This window comes from Bos indicus x Bos taurus, chromosome 7, assembly GCF_003369695.1.
Source record: "Bos indicus x Bos taurus breed Angus x Brahman F1 hybrid chromosome 7, Bos_hybrid_MaternalHap_v2.0, whole genome shotgun sequence".
Classification (NCBI taxonomy): Eukaryota; Metazoa; Chordata; class Mammalia; order Artiodactyla; family Bovidae; genus Bos; species Bos indicus x Bos taurus.
Window position 1 is genome coordinate 39,999,553 of NC_040082.1, and position 22,894 is coordinate 40,022,446.

The 22,894-nt window shown below is 40.2% G+C and overlaps 1 protein-coding gene across 7 annotated transcripts in view; it reads left to right on the plus strand.

The window, feature by feature from the left end:
• EBF1 (EBF transcription factor 1) overlaps positions 1 to 22,894 on the plus strand; it is a 410,646-nt gene that overhangs the window by 16,201 nt on the left and 371,551 nt on the right. For all 7 annotated transcript variants that reach the window (XM_027545801.1, XM_027545802.1, XM_027545803.1 and 4 more), the window contains exon 6: positions 9,035 to 9,103. In XM_027545801.1, the coding sequence (XP_027401602.1) occupies positions 9,035 to 9,103 (69 nt within the window). The remainder of the gene's footprint in view (positions 1 to 9,034; positions 9,104 to 22,894) is intronic.

Sequence of the window (22,894 nt, forward strand, 5' to 3'; positions counted from 1 at the left end):
GGATTTCAGCTGCCACTTCGGCATGGGTGGGCTTTATTTTCTGCTCAGGGACTTGTGGGGAAAGCAATCTGAAAACTCTACAGGTGGAAATAAAATAGAAAAGAGATGAATGTGTTTGCTTAGTGAAGTCTCAAATATTAACTTCCTCTACATATATAATGATGTACGTAAATCGAAATTTCTTTTTCTCCTTTTTAAAAACATACCTGTAATATATTATTCTACAATATACAGGAGTTTCACAAGTTTTCACTTTAGTGATTTGTAAAATTTATTAATTATTCCCCAAACAGGTTACTTTTCTCTAACTTTAAAGCAACAACAAAATCCCAAAATATGGTCAGGGATTTCTTAGAAGATATTTTTAGGCAAAATTTGTGTTATACTGCATACACAATTGCATTTGCACAATTAGAGCTGAGCTGCACTTTTCAGAATAAATGAGTAAAATCATTTTGAAGACCATTAAAAAATGACCTCCTTCATATGACTGCATTTCTAACCATATCTCTGTTTTACCTTCCCACAAATAGCATGTTGTTAGAATGAATTCTCTGTATTCTGTTCCATATAATTCTAGCAAACTGGAGACAGACAGGAAGATGGATCTCAACCAATAGGCCGACTAATATCTGTAAATCATAGATTTGCATCTCATATCTGTACATGTTTGGACTATGCTAGAAATAATTCTGTTCTTAAAATATTTGAAGATATATTATGCCTTTCACACATAAGCCTACCCTCTATTAATGCAGTTTATATTTTTTCTTGTTCTTAAAATTCATTGACCCAAAGTATTTTATTATGCTGGTTGGGGTGCTTTACTGCTGATGTTCTTTCTATTTTTCAGAAACATAAAAATAGCAAAAAATAAAATCCTCAAGCCACTGAAGGCAAATGATGTTTGTATTGTGTGGCTAAAAGGGAAAAGTCATATTCAAAATGTCATTCTGCTAATGTTACAGATGAAGGTTTTCCTGGCTGCCTATAGATGTGGAAGGGGTACTGTTTGTTTACCAGGCTGCCATGACCCTATTACATAAGCCTGTCATCTATTGTGTGGCTAACAGTCTTTTAAATTGCAAATCTGATGCTCTTTAGGGGGCTTCAGAAAAAATTCTCACTTTCCACACCATCCTATTTCTCTTGATTTCTTGCCTGTTGTAAGTGGAAGTTGGGATGTGCTGAATTTGCACCAGGGGTGCAAATGCAGGCTCAATTATAAGCATAAAATTAGAGTCTGTTCACCATTAATCAGCCTGGCTAATTGCTATGCACCACCATTAACCATATGGTGTGAAAGACAGCTTGCTTTCCCTAAGATGAAATTTCTTCATTGCAGACATGAAATAGTGAGGGCCTTGGATTTTAAAATAGCTTGTTTTAGATATTTAATTTCTAAACAACTTTCTGCAGTGCTTTCTATCAAGGCTAACGGCACAATAAAACTTTGCGTTTATGTCACAAAAGAGGTATATTTATAGAACATTGAAGCTATGGTAAAGGAGACAGAGAATTTAGAGCGACAGGAAAGGGCTTGGGTTGATTCTGTTTTGTTGTTGGCAGAGAAAAAAAAAAAGCATCAGGGAATTACGTATAAGGTGGTTGCAAATATAAAAAATCAGTTTTGTTCTGTTGAGAGGGTAATCCATTGCATGAGCTATGTAAAGGACTTGCTGCCATGGGATTATAATTACTGTCTCTCCTTGAGACAAAATCCCTTTGACTTGATGGCACAGAACTCTTTCCATGGAATTCTGGGAGAGGTTCTGCATTTTGGATAACTGGAATCTATCATACCAGTCATCTTTACATTCTGTTAATACTTGTGGATGAAGCTCTTCAAAATGTAAAAGCAGGATTTATTCCACAAAGGATTTGATTATATGCACCACCACATCTTTAAAATGTGAAGGGAAAATAGAAACTCTGCTTGGAAGGTGAGTCCAGTTTCCAGTCCCCGCCAGGCAGGCGGAAGCAGATTTTCTTCCTTTCCAGGACACAGGACAATCACAGGGGATGAGTGCTCTCTTTAGGAAAACCTTCTTTCCCCACTGTCAGTGCCTCATGCCTTGTGGACCGTGAGCTCTCAGGGTTGGCCTGGGCCCTTGATATGCCTTGTTCTTCCCTCCTCTTGGGCTGGCTTTTTCTCATTTCGTTCTTCAGATTCCCACTGAAGCGTGTTTCTTTAGGGAAGTGTTCCTGGTTGTTGGCCTGAGTGAGGCCCCCTTGTTCTGTGCTCCTATTATATCCTGTGCTTTTCCTTCAGACACTGTAACTGTACACTCAGCACATTGTAACTGTATGTCTAGGGCAAGTCTTTCTTTGCTGGACTAAGAGCTCCTTGAAGAAGTTGTCCAGTTTTCCTCTCTCCTTTATTTGCCTATATGTGAAATGAGGAGAAATGTGTGAAACTATGACTTCTGTCATAGGGTCATTGTTAAGATTAAATCCTATAACCCCTGTAAATGCTTATCTTGGTACCCGACACATAGTAAGTGCTGAATGTTGATTGTTATGATCAATAGTCACAGCAGAGTATCAGCATTGATATTAATAGAAGCAGTGGAAGTAGTGGGAGCAGTAGTAGCAGCATCTGCAGCATCTAGCTAAGTACCTGGCGTGTAGTTGCTCAGAGGGAAAGATGGTAAGAGACTGTTGAAAGGAAGGGAAATGTCTCCTAAGATGTTAACATGCTTTGTTCATTCTAGGTATGCTGGTTAAGGATATTTTCATTCATTCTTATAGTCTTTGCAAAAACACAGTGGAATGAAGAGCCAGAAAGGATTGGTCCCTGCAGTAGCAGAGCTGACAGGTTAGCCTGGGAGATGAAACCTGAAGCTGGTAATAACTAGACAGCACTGTAGAAAGAGAGGACTGGGATGAGACATGAGGTCAAAGACCATGGCTGCTCAGAGAAGGGAGGATGTATTTGCAGGGATTGGGAGGAAGGTGAGACAGGACAAGGATTTTAGAGGGTGTGCGAAGGAGTGTTTTGGTCCATTTGTTGGTGGTCCAAGTAGGATTTCTGTGGGGAGAAGTCTGCAGATGGTGAGCCTGTGGCCTGGATCTGGGCAGTCAGGGTGAAGGATAATCAACTTCTGAGGTCTTTTCACAAAGGTGCGAGGTGAAGCTATGGCCTTACGTGGGATTGACGGGGGATGGGGCATTAGAGAGAGGAGAGGCTGTGGGTACATTCTTGGAGAACAGTGTCACTTTTAGTGCATTCGAGAATTAGGATAAAGAACCTTGAACATACAGGAGATAGAAATGAAAGGAGGGTATTTCAGAGGCAGGGAGCCATCCACATAATAAGTGTAGGGAGATCCAGACGGACCTGAAGACTGAGAAGAGCACCAGAAAGTCACTGGTGAACTTCAAGAGAGGATATTCAAGTAGGTGCTAACCCAAAAACCAGGTTTTATGGGATGCAGCTGGCAAGAAGTGATGGAGGCTCTAGCAAGGAGATAGTTAGGCAGTGAAGAAATCAACAAAAGGAGGAGCAAGTCTGTTTTTTTAAGAATGGGAAAACTTGAATATGTTGGTTAACTGAGGGAAAGAATGAACTTACTACTATTAATCAAATTGTTCAGATAACCATATGCTCATTCTCCAGCCATTTTGGCTAAATGGGTAAAATAATCTTGCTTTCTGTTGTAAAGCTTAAAGGTGGAGGTGATGCTTTCTTCCAGTTAAGAGAGCCTCTACTTCTGGGAAGAAGTTCCATGTCTCTGAGATGAAGATGGAAGCGTCTCTTGCTCTGATTTATGAAGCCATGTGTCAGTGTGCTAGAGAGGCACTGCCTATGCCATGCTGCTCAGAAAGAGACTCACAAGCTTGCTTTGCCCTGGACAAGCTTGTATGAGGGATGGATACACAGTCTTGCTGGGGAAAGGGCTGCTGTTTTGAGTCCACTGTGTATATAGGACCCCAGGTGCGGCAGGGTCCCCCCTCCTGTGATTGGGCCACATTGGTCTCCTGCCACTGGGGTGCACGTTGAGAATGGATGTGAAGTAGTGGGAATCCTGCTCTGTGACAAGGCAAGTGAGGAAACTCCAAGTCTGCTGATAGATGCCTGCTTTAGGGAGCAAATACCAGGTCTGTGCCTGGTGCAGTGCCTGACACACATAGTAAGACTCTCAAGAACACCATCTGAGGGGATCAAGGTCCATCAGTCACACCCTCGTGAGGATGGAGTTAGCACTGTGATTCTTTTGTTAACACAGTAGCTTTTCCCTTGGAGTGCTTTTGTGTCTGTTGTTCCATGTACTGTATTGTTTCAGCCCAAGACGTCTTCTGCCTTAAACACAAGTGAATCTGTTCTCCCTTCATCCTGCCCTTCTTGGTTAATGCCTGCCTTGTGTATGGTAGAGGTTGGTACCCACCTTTCTTGGTCCTTCTGGGTCCAATAGAGGGAACTGGGTGGGGGCTGGTGAGCAGTTCAGCTTGGAGAAGAGAGGAAAGGAGAGAAGGACCATCATGGGGAAGGAAGGAAGGACAGGTCTTTGCTGTGCCTGGCTTTGCATTAGAAGTAGGGAGATTCAGGAGGTTAGATGCTGGCTCAGCCTAAAGGAAGACCTTCCTTTCCCAATTTGCAGTTTTTAGTTTTTTGATAGGGAAATCATATTGCAATCAAAAGATTGTAGAAATACAGAATGGAATATGTACTGTCTACTCTTCTTCACTTACTCCACAGGGCCTACTGTGTGCTGTGCTCTGTTCTAGTTGCTGGAGATATAGGGATGAACAGAACAATCTAAGACCTTTGTACTCATGGACAGACAATAAAGAAGAAAAATAAATATAAAATGAGTGCTCAGAAGAAAAGTGAAGCAGGATGAGGGGCTAGAGAGCTCTGGGGGTGGTAAGGGAAGGGCTTTCATAGGCTGTCACTTTGTGCAGAAATTTGAGGGAACTGAGGGTGGCTTATGACAATTTGTTTCTTCCTCTCCTCCCTCCATCTCTCCTACTGGTTTTTTTCTCCCAGAAGTTGGACCATACCCATCCCATACATATGGGGCTTCCCAGGTGGTGCTAGTGGTAAAGAATCCACCTGCCTGTGCAGGAGATGCAAGAGATGTGGGTTTGATCCCTGGGTTGGGAAGATCCCCTGGAGTAGGAAATGGCAACTCGCTCCATTAGGACAGAGAAGCCTGGCAGGCTATAGTCTCTGGGATCTCAGAGTTGGATGCGGCTGAGTGACCTAACACACACACACACACCAAACATGCTATTCTGCAGTTTGGCTTTCTCAGGTGGTACTATGATGTAGACTTCTTTCTGTGATGATGTGGACAAACCCACCTTCGTTCTTTTTAATGCTGCACACAGTTCCATGTTTACATATGTATGTACACACACATATATGTATATGTGTATATGCATTTATTTTTAAAGTGGGCTTAAACCATAGACACTACTTTGTTACCGCCCCAGATGCAGCACAGAGCCCAGGAATCCCACTTTGAGGATGACGACTGCGCAGCGCAGTGATATGACCTGAGAGGCAGGAGACCTGTTGGGCTAGTTTTTCATACTTTGTGTAAAGTTTTCTTTATGAATGATGTTACGTCACCTCCAGCCCATTAGTTCATTTTCCTTGTTTTATTCCTCTTCTATTCGTCCTTCTCCACCTCTGTTCTTTGCATCTGCTTTCTGCCCTGGGTCCCCTGGGGCCCAGCAGAGAGGGTGGTTCTCACTTAGGCTGTGCTTCGATTCAGCTGGCTTCACTCGAGGGCACTTATATTTTAAGGGGATGAAGACAGTGCTTAAGGCGCAGGGCAGATCTCAGGCCTAGTGCTGCCTTGCCTGGGGAGGTGGTCTGGGGGGTTGGTGGGGTGGGGGTGAACTTTCCTTCCTTGGGCAGCGTCTGCTCAGAGGAGCAGTGAGGCTTCCTTTATCTGCTACCTTCCTATTGGATTGTATTTCCCCTAGTATAATACATTCATTCATGAAGTCATCCAATCAACCAACCAACCATTATTTGATCTTCTCTGTTCTGTCCCAGGCCTTACAGCTACCCGCTAGGTAAATAAGATTGACAGTGTGTTCCTTTATGAAACATATGGGTTAGTGGGGGAGGGATGGGAGGAGAACGATAGTAACAAAAAATACACAAGTATATACATAAGAATATAATTTGCTTTTTGTTTGGTGCCCTGAAAGGAAAAACTTAGAGCAGCCTATCAAGTGTTAAGATCAGCTTCTCTGAGGAAGGAGTCTAGAGGCCTAGGCCCAAAGAGGAGGTTGCTGTTGTTTAGTCACTCAGTCGTGTCCGACTCTTTTGCGACCACACAGACTGTAGCCTGCTGTTGCTGCTGCTGCTGCTAAGTCGCTTCAGTCGTGTTCAACTCTGTGCGACCCCATAGGCGGCAGCCCACCAGGCTCCCCCGTCCCTGGGAATCTCCAGGCAAGAACATTGGAGTGGGTTGCCATTTCCTTCTCCAATGCATGAAAGTGAAAAGTGAAAGTGAAGTCACTTAGTCATGTCCAACTCCTAGCGACCCCATGGACTATAGCCTGCTAGGCTCCCCAGTCCCTGGGATTTCCCAGGCAAGAATACTGGAGTGGGTTGACATTTCCTTCTCCAGGGATCAAATCCGGGTCTCCTGCATTGCAGGCAGATTCTTTACCCCTGAGTCTCCTGGGATGCCCCAAAGAGTGGGTAGAGGCTGGCTAGCTAGGGAGGGCATAGAGGAGGAGCAGTCCAGGCCCAAAGGCCTGCCCGCACCTGGGCCTGGGTTCAGACTGAGTGTCGAGACTGAAATTGGCTAGTGAGGCTGGAGTGTGGCACATTGGAGGAGAGTGACAAGAGATGGGGAGGTGTTCTGGCTCCATGTCATGCCATAGATTTATTCTCAGTGTGGTGGGAAGCCCTTAAAAGGTCTAGGGCAGTGGAGTGACAGTTCCATTGACGTTTTGAAAAGATCACTCTGGCTGCTGGTGGTGGGTGAAGAGTGGAGGGGAGGCCAATGTGGAGTCTAAGCGAGAAATGAAAGTGACTTGGTTGAGGGTGGTGCAGTGAGGAGGGAGAGGGTCAGATCATCTGGAGATGTAGATTCTAGTCTGAAACTATGACCAGGCAAGTTGGAAGGGTCCCTGGAAGGCAGTAGTCCAGGCAGGATGATGGTGAGGGTTTTGACCTCTGGAGATTTGCCCAATCACTGTTTCGAAAAAGAAAAGGAAAAAAGCAAGGAGAAATAGGCCTTCCCATGCATTGCTTTTCTCCCTGGGTAAAGACTTAGGCTCTGTTGACGGGCTTTTTTTGGAGACCTGTGCCCTCACACTGAGAGGTAGGTACTGCAATCGCTCCATTTTATAGATGAGGAAACTAAGACTCCAGGACGTGAAGTACCTTGCTCCAGTGCCACAAGCAACTCTGAGTCCAGAGTCAGTGTTCTTAACCACTGCACTCTCCTGGCAAGCCCTTGAAATGTAGGTGCAGGGAAGTAGAGTTCAGAGATAGTAAAGTTTAGTTTTTAAATTATCATTACTTTTTTGGCATTCATGTCGACTACTGGATTTCTCAGTCCCTTTTTTCTACATCTCTTTTACATGTTGGGATCCTTTGGGCTTTCTTTCCCTCAAAGTCCTAGTATAGCTGAACTCAGACCTGGAGGAAATTGTTTCCTCTGAACCAGAAAGGGAATGGCTCTAAGGCGAGTGGTGTGGTTTTCAGCTGGGGCTCTGACAAAGGAGAGAGAATTCTAGCTGTTGTTTTCTGAAGATATGAGAGACAAATAAAATGAGCATCAATTTGGAAGCTGATTCTCTTTTCAGAGATAGAGAGAGACTTCCCAACTTTGGTGAAAGACCCCCTGTGCGGGTGTGTATTTCTGGGTCCTGAAAATAAAGTTCAGTGTTTGTTTCTCTCCAACAGCTCTCCAAATTTAGGCTCTATGATTCACTAGGTCGAATGAGTGTGTGTGTGTGTGTGTGTGTGTGTGTGTGTGTGTGCGTGCGCAAGCATGTGCTTGTGTAAGAGGGAGATAAATGCATATTTTATTTGTGATGCAGGTAATGTATAACCCTTGCATAACTCCCTCACCTTCATGATTGATCAAATACATGCTTTTATAGTGTGCCCTGAGGTATAGACTGGCCAGTTGGACACATTTCTTATTTGCAGACAAGTCTCAGATGGATAGTCTTCCATTGACCATGGGTAATTTTCAAAAACTCTAATTTTTCACTTTTTAGAAGCATCTCAATTTAAGAAAACACTGGCAACTTTAAGGTCACATATGGGGTGGGATTTTGATAGTAGATGCTTTTCTTGCCCATAACTGCCTCTTCTCTGATCTAATAAAGAGCATTCACTGTCAGGCCTTTGCCAGCCTTTGGATCCATGTCCATACTGCTTCCAGAAAACTTACACAGTGACCAGTGGAAGGCACAAAAGCCAGAGGACATGTGGATCTCTATTGTGTTTTGTCTTTCCTCTTTGTCTTAATTATTGTGTTGTACTTTCACTCTTACATTCTGAACATGGTTCCAAAGCAGACCGTTAGAGTTTTAGGATTTCAGGAAGGCTGTGATTGAAGGAAACGTCTCCTATAAAAGAGAAAGCAGAAGAAAAAGGAATCCATTGAATACAAAATGACTGGAGGGGGAGAATCACTCATACCTCATTACTGACGTGTTCCACGCAATTAGTGTGATCTTGAGGGAAGAGAGTTTGAGCCACCCACAACCCTGAATATTCTCATTGGGTAGATGTAATAATAATGCGTTTCACAGTGAAGTCTTCCAATTCCGCGGGCAGTGATGGGGAGACCCCATCTTAGGACTGTCAGTCCTCGCTTGGAGAGAGTCCCTCTCCCTCCCGCCTTTGTGCAGGGAGAGGTTAAACCTGGCATTAACCCGTAGGTGACCCAAACAGAATATTCTGTCCCAGGGATCCGTTGATTGCCAGGTATGGCTTGTGGTAATTCTAGCATTTGCAACCCAGCAATTTGAACCTTCTGTCTGCCTAAATGATGATTTTACATTTGTAATGGTTGTACTAAATCCTCTCGCTTTTGCTCTGCAGCCGCTGTTGTGACAAGAAAAGCTGTGGCAACCGAAATGAGACTCCCTCAGATCCAGTGATAATTGACAGGTAGGGACCACTCTACTTTCAGTCGGTTCTTTTTCCTCATTATAATGAAACACCTGCCTCGTGTGGCTCTCGGGTGAGGGTTAGGAAGGCATGTGGCCGAAATTCGCCTGTTGGTCATGACTTCATCTGCTGCTCTGAGCTATTGCGATTCCTGGGAAAGCCATATGGAATGTTCTTTGGAGGCCCGCTTTCTTGGATTGCTCCAGTTTTGTGTCTGATTCATGCTCCTAAAGGAATGTTCTTTTTTCTTGACTTTCTGTGGCTCAATCCTCATGCTGTGCCAGGAAGCTTCAGAAATAAAATAATAATAATTTGTGATTTATGAAATGTGGTTGGGTGCTTATAAATATTTAACTTTTATTTGAAAAATGTTTGAATCATTATCACTTTTAGCTACAGTAGTTCTGTTGGACGTAATCCATCTACATTTTAAGGTTTTATTTATGCATAAAAGCAGTTTTAAAGAGATCTGTGAACCAAGATTTTCTACAGTAATTTCCCGGGTTTGATTGTAGCTCAGACTGCATTGGAAGTTGATTAATTTATCCTGCTTGTCTTAATTATTGTGTTTTTAAACAGATCCATATTACTAATCTGACATGACCAAGTAAATCATTGTAGAACAATAAATCTGTTTTAGTTGTTCGGCGCAATTTCGAGTCAGTGTGTGCAGAGATTATGCAAAGTCGCATTCCAAATATTCGTTTTACATTTTAATTATTGAAATTCATTGTATGGAAACATGTATGATAAACCATTTGTTACATAGCATTACTCATTGGGAGTTAAATGGCCTGGAAGGTTTATAGATACTGTCAGTTGTCAGCTAGGAAAAGAGCTAGCACCCTCCACTAGCTGGAAGAGTCTTGCAAGTAAGACTGACTGATCTCTCATTGAGGAGATCAACAGCTGAATAAAAGCCCTTTTTGGGGTTTGGTAATATTGATTTTGGATACCCCCTCCACCCCCCCACTGCCCGCTGGTGCACATCTATCTATCTTCCCAATTCTTTACTTTTGGGGGGCTTTATCGTTTTTCAGTTAACTGAAAAAGTATTCTTCATTGTGATTTATGACAAAACATTAGTTGTTAATTTTGACTTATGTGATTCTTTAGGCTTAAACCCAATTTTGATTGCCTAGCAGTTTTATAAAGCTTGCATTTGAGTCAGATATTTTAACTGTCTTTCACTTATATTCACCAAAAACATATCTTTGCTGGATAACTTGATAACTTTGCTTAATATCTTCTTTGATTCAAAGCTGAAAACACCCACCTTTAGAGTGTAATGAAGTTGTCTGCTGCCTATAGAATTAATATAGCATGTTTATCTACAGAAGCAGACATGCCATTATGCAGTTTCTTTTTCTGCGATGGCAGATAAATCTTCAGATAAATTAAAAAAAAAATAACCTTTATGCTGTTTGTTTCACCTAAATACCTTGCTTCAAAATACCATTTGTTATTTTAAGCAGATTTTACTCTTCTATTAGGAAGAAAGTGTTCTGATCAAAAGACCAGCCCAAATATTTGCCCATACTTTGTAACTATCAGCATTTGGTTCTGTCGCACAGTTTCTTTTGGTTTAGATGATGACAAGAACCTTACTTTGCCACCCGCAATGAAAATGCTTTTTTTTTTTTTTTTGCTTTTGAATGGGTTAAGCTTTTAAGTTCTTCATTTGGTTTTAAGCCGTGACTCTGATATAGAAGGTTGATATGACTGTGGTTTGAATAACATTTGATTTTGACCTGTTTCTGTGGGTTGCGATGGCATAAGAAACTTGACTCAGCAGCGCTGTAATTAGCCCGGCCCGTGTTTTTGAAACAGGATTGTGTTACCTGGATTGCATTAGTGTGGCTTCTATTGTTGCCGCCTTGCATCTATCCCAGTAGGGTACTTAAAACCTTTTCTTGGCTAGGGTAGTTCAAACAATTTAGGTAAAATAAGTATGCACTTTATACTGTTGGTGGCTTTAGAGATATTACTCATGACATTTATCCTTTTCATTATTTTTTTCCTTTTTGGTTTGACAAAGTAGAAAATGCTGTTAGCCAATCTTGGTCTCTTAAGAGAGGGGTACTTGGAAAAGCAGCTGAAACCCTGGTTATCTGCATGAGTCCCAACATACGTTTATTTGCTGGCTGTTGCCACTGTCTCCCATGAACTGTCTTTTCAAGCAGCGATGCCAGCTGATATGCAAAACCCCATTTAGCTATTTTTATTTGCATCTGAGTTTTCAGAATTTATTTGTCCTTCAGTCTGCCAAAGGTTTTTAATGCTCCAGTCCTGTCTGTGCTGATATGTGAAACTTCCATTTTTAACAAGAGAATAACAACAGGAAAAGAACTTACACAAGGAAGGGCGAAATAGAAAAGATTTTTCAATTCCATAAAATTGCTGCAAAGGAAAAAAAATGATGGCAACTGTGTTTGAATTTCATAGTTTCCATTTTGATTCTATATTACCGATTGCATAATATCTGTGTTACGTGCTTAGGGTTTGATTTGCTTTCAGATTTATGGATGAGAATCCCTGCATATTTTGTAAAAATAGGTTATGGGGCCTGCATTCAGTAGCAGGAGTATAACTGTTTTTACAAGATGCATCCAATTTGCAATTATAGGACTGAGGGTACAGGCAATCCTTGTGTTAGGATTTAGCATAGTTTTAACACGCAGTCACCTTTTGGGCACCAATAATTTTTAGCTCCTTTTGCTTGTCCTTCAGATTTTGGAAGAACAGTGCTATTTTTATCAGTCGAAAGACTTTTAGTAGTGGTTATTCAGGAAAACTATTTATAGGATTGATAGAAGAGGCTTTATGGTCATACGGCAGTGGTGCAGGATAAGCTATTTCTGTGTTAAATTTTGGCAGTATTATTTGCTGCCAGTGGTTTGCTGCAAGTGGTCAGCTTGGCATAGTCTATCAAAAAAGTGGAATTAACAAAATCAGCAGTTAAATACTGTGATTTAGAAAATGTGTTTCTACTTCATTTATGATAGCATGCAACATAGTCAGAAAAATATGACCCCAACTCTTTTTACAATTATGACAATTTGTCAAGTCACTTCAAAAACGTTTGGAAGGAAATTTTTGTAAATGGATGATGTGTGCATCTTGAGTTGACTGCCTGGTTGTGTTTCTGTTTAATGCCAAATTGTTTGATTAAGGATTATAAAAACCAGCCTGTGTGCAAGGATCTAGATATTTGGAATATATAGACATGGGAAAAGTCAAATGTGTTGTGTTTAATAGCTGATGACCAGGAACTAATAACAGCAGATTTCATTATCGTTGAGGTAAAGGGCTATGTGTGGTAATTATTGTTAAAGTAAAAAGCCAAAAATGACTTGCAGTTATTGGATTAAGGTGGAGATTGATTTAACATATTCACATAGTAACTCATATTTGAATTTAAAAGGTTTGCAATAAAGTTCATGTTTAGAAATTGAATAAATTGTAGTTTTATTACCACATCGGATATCCTTGTGTCCTAACCTTTTTCCTTGGAGTTATCTTAGTTCAATAAATAAAACCTCATTAGACTATTCCCATTTCAACAAGTTTATTAAATTTTGCAGGAGTAATTAGCATAAGCTGTGCTAATTTTTCTGGAAGACTAATGAGGGAGGTTCTTAATTAGGTTTACTTTGTAAGAATCAGAAAAGATGATAATGACAAAAGTCACCTAGGGTACTCTGAGTTGGGAACCCAGATTTTCTGAATTCACATAAAAATCTTCCATTTTCTATGTGGAAACTTCTTTATAAATGCTTGAACTGAATATATTAAGTGTGCAGACTAGACTCTTACTCCTTATCTTGTTAGTTAGGATTACTGTTCATTCTAGATTTGCTTCACAAAACTCTTTATTTTTCTACCCTGGCTCACTAAACTTTCTTTGAGCAATGACATGGATGAATACAGATGGGTCTTACAAAAACATTTCTTTCTCTGAATTATGCTATAGGATTCCTTTCACACAGAGCTTTAAAGTTTCCAGCCAGATTTGTGCTGCTAACTTCCAGTAGGGTGGGATAGGGGGATGGCTCAATATTTGTTTGTTTGGTTTTTCAATTTAAGATCAGTGTGATTGATGAAATAGTTGGACTGCTAAATAAAGGGAGAAAAGAAGAGCCCAATTCTTCATTTCCTTGCACTGTGGATTTTGAGAATTGACAAGTGGACTTTTTTCTTTTAATAGATAGAAATAATAAAGGATGAAATTCCTCCTCAAATTACTTTCTTGGTCTCGTGTGAATTTAGACATAGCCCTTTTGGGATGTAATGCGGCTCAAGTGATCCACAAGTTTGAGTTCTTCATAACCAGTACTAAAAACGTGGATTTTTAAAGCCTGTCAACTAATATACCTCTAAAGATTTTGGGCTTGCTTATTGCAGCTTAATAGATTGGTCTTTCTTTTCCATTTTATAAGAATCTCTGTATCTACTTTGGAGCTGTAAGCCCTGACATGCAACATTTAAAAAAAGCATACCAATTTTGTAACATGAAGAATTTAGCCTGTTTGGAACTAGTTCTTCAGGCCACACTTACCCAAGATTCTCCTAAAAAGAAAAAATAGTGTGTACTTATTTCTTTCCAGAATTTTCTAAAGATCTTTGACATCTAGTTCACTTTCACTTCGGTAACACTAAATGGATTTGCTTTATGATTGTTGTCTGAAATAGAATTCAGAACGAAAATATTGGAATGGCCATTTTACCTGCATCAGGGTTGTTCATAAAAACATTTTTTTTGATTCATTCTTCATCTTAGAGGTTTGAATGCTGTGATAAGACTTTTCAGAAAAGTGCAGTGTTGCCTTAACACCAAGCTAATTTCTTGATTAAACTGATCCTGATATATATATATGTAACATATATGTTCATCTGTATAACAGAAAAACTATGGTAAAACGTTAGAATTAGGATGTAGTATTTTTTTTTTTTAACCATTGAGCAGGGTGGGCTCTATTCTAATTCCTATATCTGCAGTCCTAAGATTGTGAAGGCATCACGGCCCCTTGACCACAAATGATTTTTTTGTCTTTTATCATAAGACTTAAATCCAAAAATGCGCTAAAATTTCTTTATCTTCTGTGAAAAGAAAGTCCTCAATTAACATGAACATAAGCATACTTTTATTAAAGTTGCAGATGAGACTTTTAGTCAGAGTTTCAAGGCTTTATTTCATTGACCTTTCAACTTATTATTTTGGTGTTCATCTAGTTTTCAGAAAGACCAACCACTAAACATAATCACTCTGTAAGGTACACAAATAGCTATCTAGAGCTCGAAGACCCAGAGGTATAAATGCATTTCCCAGAGTTCTGATATGCCTTTTATATCACCTGATTTCCTAACTTTGAATGCCCCATTAAAATAAAAAGACGAGGAATTCATTCTTTAAAATTGCTGCAGGCAGGATAATTGCTGTCCTCTTGGTTGGTTTGAGAGGTTTGCGTTTTTTCCAAAAGTGAAAAGCCAGCGCTGACACTGAGCGTGAATTTATGGTTGTTTATTAATCCTACCATATTTAAACATTTGTTTTCTCAGTGGGAATTCATATGTGATTATTAGCGATGAGACTTATATGAGAGACTATCATTCTAAATTTTATCACATCTCAGATACCATTCTGAATAGGAGATGAGCCCGTACATTTATATGCAGTTTCCTACCATGATAAGAAAGTAACAAATACAATCAGTTAATAGCAGTCTATATTCCATTTGCTATCAGCTATTCCCAAATATACAGCCAGGATACATTCAAATGGATTTCAAGTATGCTGACAGTATATCATAATGCAAAGCACTTTTATACAGTGTAATACTACTACAGACACTGTATAATGAACAACTGTAGCTTTCCTGTAAAGGAAATAATGGCAGCAACTTCCAAGAAATGTATTTAAGGGAGCTTTGGAGAATCAGTAGTGCATATGTGTTACCGGCCTGGGTGTCAGCCCATGGTGTGGGGTTTTAATCCTGTGTCATCATAACTTTGTTTTTGTAACAGTTCTGGAAAAATACAGAGAAGCTGAACAAAGTCCCTTGTGTGTCATCTAACAACTTTGCACAGTCATTTTGTGATGAGAATATATCACTATATTAAATATGCTTTTGCTTTTCTAAAAGAAATTGCTTAGACTAGGAAAAAAACCCAAACCCTCCTAAAGTGCAACTCAGTTCTCCAGTGATAAATTTACCTTGGTTTTCCTTACCGCTCACACCTGACCAGACTCTAATAAAAATTGACAGATTTTAAAAACTCCATTTAGAAGCTTCTGCATGTAGTGAGATTTTGGTCATTTTAATTTGCATTAAGTATTATCTGAAAAAGACCATCTTTTTCCTTCTCTCTCACCTACTGTCTCATCCCTCCCTTTACAAACTGTGTAATTGTATACCATCCATGATAATATAAAAGTGACCTAAATACTCCAATTGCAATCAATGAAAAATGGTGAACATTACAGGTTTGTCTTTGATTGCGTGTTGCCTTTAAAGGTATGGGTAGATGGAGATAAATCTCCCTCCCAAACTCTCTCTCCAGTTACAAGCCTTTGTCCAAAGGTAAATGAAGGTTTTAACATTACGGTACTTATTGTAATATAATTTTAATTGCCTTAACTCTGCTAATGTGTGAAGCTGAGTGTGTGTGTGTATTTTTCATGAGGAGGGGAATAAAGCCAAAGGAAAAAAAAAAAAAACAACCCTGTATATTTTTCATGGGGGAGACAGGGGGTCACATGTGGTAAATGATGCAAACTTAATGAAACCGGTTCTGGGGAAGAAAATGCCATTGGCGTTTCATCCACGTAATGTATATTCCACTTCCAGTGGGAATAGAGTGGTCTTCAGTGTGCTTTAGGGATTTTTATTTTTGAAGGTGAAGTGCTTGGTTCCAGTTCCAAACTTGCCTCTAAACCCTACTTGGAAAGATGTAACTAGACAAGCTGGCAAATTATATAGCTCGATCCCACACAATAACCTCCAAAATGGCCCTCGGTAACTATACCATCCCGCTAACTGTTGGAGGCACAATAGTTTTGTAATATAATATAAAGTAATAGTGTTAGCCAACACATCTTTAATAAGATATTGTTCGAGCCTTTGCCATATGCTACAGAGCAGCCTCTCACTCGGTGGGCCTTTTGATTCCTCTCAATAAGATTATTTCAAATACTCTAATCCTGAATCATTGACATGAATACAAAAGCCTAGTGACATCTAATAGATGCCTCTTAGCTTTGCTTTTCCTCTTGTTCCTTTCCTTTTTCTTCTCTTTTTACCTGACAAAAAGCTTATAGGCACTTGGGCTCTGTCTCTCAGTAGCAGCATGGGGGGCTCCTCATGAAATATAAAGGAGGAAAAAGGACTGACGGAGGCCCGATAAGCTACAGAGTGAAGGGCCGTAGATTAAAAGTAAATGCCAGTAAATCCTGCCCTGTACACTTACTTGTCCTTTTATTGTTTTCTTTAACACTTTCCCTGCCAGGAGAGGGGGAAAAAGAGAAAATAATTAAATTGCAGGCGTGTGAATTTTTAATCTGGATGTGGTCACTATACATACTGTATAGGGTTTTGGCAAGACTCTAAAATTTTGGTTCATGTCAAGGTTATGGTGGCTTTTAAAAAAAATGCCCCTTTAACATCAATATCAAAAATCTTTCAAGAACTTTTTTTTTTTTTTTTTTGCTTATTTGCTGCTCAATTGACCAGATATTGATACTGTTTATGTCTGTGGGGAGGTGGGTGACTAAGTCAAGGAGCCCTTCTGTGGGGCATGAACACTGGTGACATGTGTTTCCAGGTTGAAAGAACTTTTTCTTTTCTTTTTTTAATCAATGAATAGGAAATGATCAAAGTGAAAGATTAGGCTGTCTTGTTCTGTGATGGTAGCTGCTGCTTTTTCGTGTGATCCTGCTCTCTACTTGTGCCCCGAGTGTGGCCCGCACTGGACGGTGTCACTTCTTGCTCTGGTGAGACCTAGGAGGCAGAGTGTAGGTGGACAACTTTGCCAGTGGTCAGAGGTTGTCACCCTCCACCTTCTGAAAGCAGCCATGGTTTGACTAAAGCTTTTTTTTTTTTTTTTTTAAACTCTTATCTATAGAGAGATAATGCTACTTACAATTTACTTATTATTGTTCAATAGAACAATAACTTCCCCCTATTTTGAATATGTTTCCCATTCATTAGTATTCTGATCCATTAGTAATATCTTAAAGCATCACTTTAAAAGATTTTATTTAATTGGCTGCATTGGGTCTTAGCTGTGACATGTAGGATCTATTTTGCTGACCAGGGATCAAAACTGGCCCACCTGCATTGGGAGCACAGAGCCTTAGCCACTGGATCACCAGAGGAGTCCCAAAGCATCATTTTTGATGGTCTTGGATGCACTATTGGTTAAATTCTTTCACAAAATGGAGAGTTAGAGAACCCAGAACCTGTGTCAGGTTTGGTTCCTTTCGCATATGCGCACGTGTGTGCACGTGCATACACACACACACTCACACACACTCACACACACTTTTACAAAGACAAAAATGAAAAATGATAAGTCTCGTTTTTATTTGTTAGAAAGTTCTTTAGAAAAGAGAGTTGGTTAAATTATCTTTGAAGCTATTCAGTTTAGTCACTCAGTCATGTTCAACTTTTTGTGACCCCATGGACTGCAGCACGCCAGCCCTCCCTGTCCATCACCAATTCCTGGAGCTTACTCAAACTCATGTCCATTGAATCGGTGATGCCATCCAGCCATCTTATCCTCTGTTGTCCCCTTCTCCTCCTACCTTCAATCTTTCCCAGAATCAGGGTCTTTTCCAATGAGTCAGTTCTTTGCATCAGGTGGCCAAAGTATTGGAGTTTCATAAGCATCAGTCCTTCCAGTGAATATTCAGAACTGATTTCCTTTGGGATTGAATGGTTAGATTTCCTTGCAGTCCAAAGGACTCTCAAGAGTCTTCTCCAACGCGACAGTTCAAAAGCATCAATTCTTTGGCACTCAGCTTTCTTTATAGTTCAACTCTCACATCCATACATGACCACTAGTCTAGCTTTGACTAGACAGGCCTTTGTCAGCAAAGTAATGTGTCTGCTTTTTAATATACTGTCTAGGTTGCTCATAATTTTTCTTCCAAGGAGCAAGCGTCTTTTAATTTCACGGCTGCAGTCACCATCTGCAGTGATTTTGGAGTCCCCCAAAATAAAGTCTGTCGCAGTTTCCACTGTTTCCCCATCTATTTGCCATGAAGTGATGAGACTGGATCTCATTATCTTAGTTTTCTGAATGTTGAGCTTTAAGCCAACTCTTTCACTCTCCTCTTTCACTTCAGTTCTTTAGTTCTTTAGTTCTTCGTTTTCTGCCATAAGGGTAGTGTCATCTGCGTATCTGAGATTATTGATATTTCTCCTGGCAGTCTTGATTCCAGCTTGTGCATCATCCAGCCTAGCATTTCGCATGATGTACTCTGCATATAAGTTAAATAAGCAGGGTGACAATATTTAGCCTTGACGTACTCCTTTCCCGATTTGGAACCAGTCTGTTGTTCCATGTCCAGTTCCAACTGTTGCTTCCTGACCTGCATACAGATTTCTCAGGAGGCAGGTCAGGTGGTCTGTCTGGTATTCCCATCTCTTTCAGAATTTTCCACAGTTTGTTGTGATCTACACAGTCAGAGGCTTTGGTGTAGTCAATAAAGCCGAAATAGATGTTTTTCTGGAACTCTCTTGCTTTTTTGATGATCCAACAGATGTTGGCAATTTGGTCTCTGGTTCCTCTGCCTTTTCTAAATCCAGCTTGAACATCTGGAAGTTCACGGTTCACATACTGTTAAAGCCTGACTTGGAGAATTTTAAGCATTACTTTGCTGGCATATGAGATGAGTGCAATTGTTCGATAGTTTGAACATTCTTTGGGATTGGGATGAAAACTGACCTTTTCCAGTCCTGTGGCCACTGCTGAGTTTTCCAAATTTGCTGACATATTGAGTGCAGCACTTTAACAGCATCATCTTTTAGGATTTGAAATAGATCAACTAGAATTCTATGAAATTGAAGCTATTACAATGTCTAAAACCATATTTTGCTACACAGTCTTTTTTTCCTTAAAGCCAGATTCTAGTCTCAGATGAATGGTATACATCTCAAAATGTCTTTCAGAAAATTGTGTTCTTCTTTCTGTGGCTACAGGAGTGGGAATGTCCTTTTCTGGCCATCTTCATGTTTTCTTGAAGACCAGATCTGAATCCTGGCCTATGAGCACCTTAAAATAAACAATATCTCTGACCGTTATGAGTTCAATAGTAAGTTACATCTGAATAGAACTTGCAAAGGTATTGGAGACCTTTAAGGTATAGTATTTCAGAGAATTCTCTTTATACAAATGTGAGGGCAGAAATTAACTCCATTTTATAGATCTGTAAACTGAGGCATACCCCTGAGGAACTTTATTTGTGGCAGAGCAAGTGATTGAAACTTCGTGTCCTAGCTCTCAGTCTGATCTTTTCCCATCTCAGTTGTTCAGTTGAAAAAATGAAAGACTGTTTTCAGTATTTTGTGCAGCCTCTTTTTCTTGATATCCACAATTCCTTTTTTCCATGAATTAATCTAAAGCTTTTTATCTAAACAGTTTCCTTGGTAGATTTGGCACTTCACTTCTGAGATTAAAAATAACAGCAATAACATAAATCAGAAAGCAACAAAATTCTGTAAAGCAATTATCCTTCAATAAAAAAATTAATTAAATAGTAATAGTGTAAATTGCTGTGCCCACTGCTAGCACAATATTTGAATTCTTGTGTCCTCATTTAATTCGATGAGTAAACCATTGTGTGTTTCACTAGGGGATAAAACAGACCATAATCCAAAGAGAAATCTGGAAAAAGGCAGAGTACAATGGGAAAGGGCTACAATTTGGAGTTCATTGGCAGAAAATCAAATCCCTCCACCATTATTTCCCAGTATTTGAATCTCATGGGGTTTAATTTTTTCATCTTTGAAATGGGAAAATCATCTCAAGTTTGAAAAATTGTGTGGTTTAAAATACCTAGCACAGAGTTTGACACACATTAGGTGCTTGAAATCAGGTAGCTCTTACAATCTGCACATAATATTCCATGTGGATTGTTATTCTTAATGGATGCATGCTATGGAGCTTTCTTACAAGCAGAATTACCTTATTGAAGTTAAGTCCTCTTGTTGAAGAGTTGCTCATTTTTTTCTCTCCTCGAATGTTTATTGAACATCTACTATATGCTAGACATTGTTTTCAGGGTTGGGATATAACAGTGAATACAGGGAACATATGGTTCCGGCTTTCCTGGTATTTTTAGTACCTCAGAGTTGAAAAAAAATTGGAATAGTAAGTGTAGAAAGAAATATATATATATATACATATATATATATATATATTTAATAAGAGAATATTATTTCAGATCGACAGAGATCATGATGCAGAGGAAAAATGTCCCTGGGAAGAAAGTTACTTGTTAGCTCTTACTCAGTGGTATTGAACTTGGGCAAACTCCATGGTTTTATTGTACTCCTCTAAGGCAGTCTACACATTGGTTAAAATCACAGGCTGGGGAGTCAGACTGCCTGGGATCAAATCTGAGCTCTGCCAATGTTAACTTTGGGGTGCAGGCAGATCGTCTCACTTCTCCAAGCTCCAGTTTCTTCATCTGTGAGACTGGGTAGGAGTAGTAGTTCCTACTTTTTAGGGTTGTGGTGAGGAATCAGTGGGCTTCCCTGGTGGCTCAGATGGTAAAGAATCTGCCTGCAACGCGGGAGACCCAGGTTAGACTCCTGGGTCGGGAAGGTCCCCTGAAGAAGAGAATGGCAACCCACTCCAGTAGATAATGCATGGAGCGAACTTAGCACAATGTCTGGCACATAAATCACAGTCAGTAGAAGGTGGCTGTTATTTTTTTAAAAGGGCTGGAATGAAAAGCTCTCAAAGACACTTTCCAGCTCTGAAATTCTAATTTTAGTTCCCTCTTGTATTGCTGAGGCAGATAGACTCTTCAGGAAGTAGACTGTAAGCCCCAGATGGCAGTGGTGTGCATATATTGGTTGCTGCTGTGGCTCCAGCACTCAGCACAGTGGCCTCACTGCTGTGGTGTAGGTGCTCAGAGTATTTTTTTGTGAAATGAAGGAAAGAGGTAGAAGTGGAGTTGAATCTGGTGTTCTAATCTCTCTGCCTAAAGATAGGCTTGTTTTAACTACAAAATAAAGTGAAAAGGCACTGCCATTAAAGAATGATGAGAAACAGAAAACGTAAGATAAAATATTAAATTTGTTACACTTAAAAATGTTAATCTTCACACGATTACCATGCAAATCCCCTCATTGCCTAACTGTTTAATTGATCAAGTAAATCACAGAGCAGACAAGTAAGTGAAAAACCCTGCTGTTGACATTCACGCAAAGTACATTTCAAGAATATATTCTGTTAACTAGTATGTCTATTACACATGATAATATAAATTTAACACACACATACACATACAGTATTCTTTGCAAGCAAGTAGATTTCAGAGAGTTCAGGGGAAAGCTCTGTTTTTGTATGGCAACTTGGTAGTCTCCCATTATTGTATCAAATGTGAAATCAGTGTTAGGGTACCATAAGTTTCAGCAGTGCCTTTGTTTTATATAATGTTTGAAGACAAGAATTCACTGCTTTTTTTCTTTTAGGCAGGTGTAATATTGACATGCTACTCTGGAGATTGTAGGGTTAATGAATCCCCCCCTCCCTTCAACTCCCCCCTGCCCCCTACCCCAATCCCATCATGTGCCTGGTTGACTCTGAAAGAAGGGGCTTGAAGTTGCCCACAGGGCATCCCTTTTCCCAGCCTTCTCCAAGGCCACCTGGGCAGACGGGAGCTTGCCTCCTGTCCTTAGGACACAAAATCCAATCAGTCGCCGTGTCTGCCGGTCTCCCTGACCTGCCTGTGAGCTGTAAAGAGGGAGGAGAAGCAGAGGCCGTTCATCTTTCATAGGCTGCATCTCTGTTGTGGCTTTGGGGGCTCCTGCATGTTCTTGAGGAAGGAAGTTCTCCCTTATTTTCAAGATAAGGTGTCATTCTTGAGAGCAATGTGCTGAACTAATCAGGTTAATTGGGAGGCCCTGGATTGTCTTCATTGAGCCCTTCTCTTCTTCCTGTTAAAGGCAGATAGTGCAGACAGACAGATTACACATATTTCAGTTTTCCGCAAGCCTGTGAAATCTGTAGGCATTTGGGGAATGCAGCTTCAGCCGAATGTCACTGAGGATATTGGAGCATGGGTTCTTATTTGAGCAGCATAGTGTTAAAACAAAACATAAGCTCTGCTTGTGATTGAGAGAAGTGTGCCTTCAAAGATCTGATATCTTCTCTTTTTTTCTTAATGTTGAAATAATCTTAGTGTTTCAGATCAACTGGGATGACTTTGTTGCAGAATCCAGATGGATTCCTCTCTGGCTGTTTTATTTAAGGTTGAAACTTAAAAAACAAAACCTCATCGTGACGTGCCATCATTGACAAGGAGTTTCTCGAGCTATGTTTAGATTCTCTGGCATCTGAGCCGAACACTGGGGGCTGTGGCCCTGACTCGGGGCATCTTGGCCTCCCCTTGAGCTTTGGGGTGGAGAGGAAGGAGAACTGCTTCCACCAAATTCTGCGAAAGGCGGGGATTCCTCCTCCTCCTCCACTCCAGATGATTTGTCATAGTTTAATTTTAAACACTATCATTGACTGTTCTTTCAATCCCACCTCTTTTTCTGCCCCCCCTTTTTTTTTTCT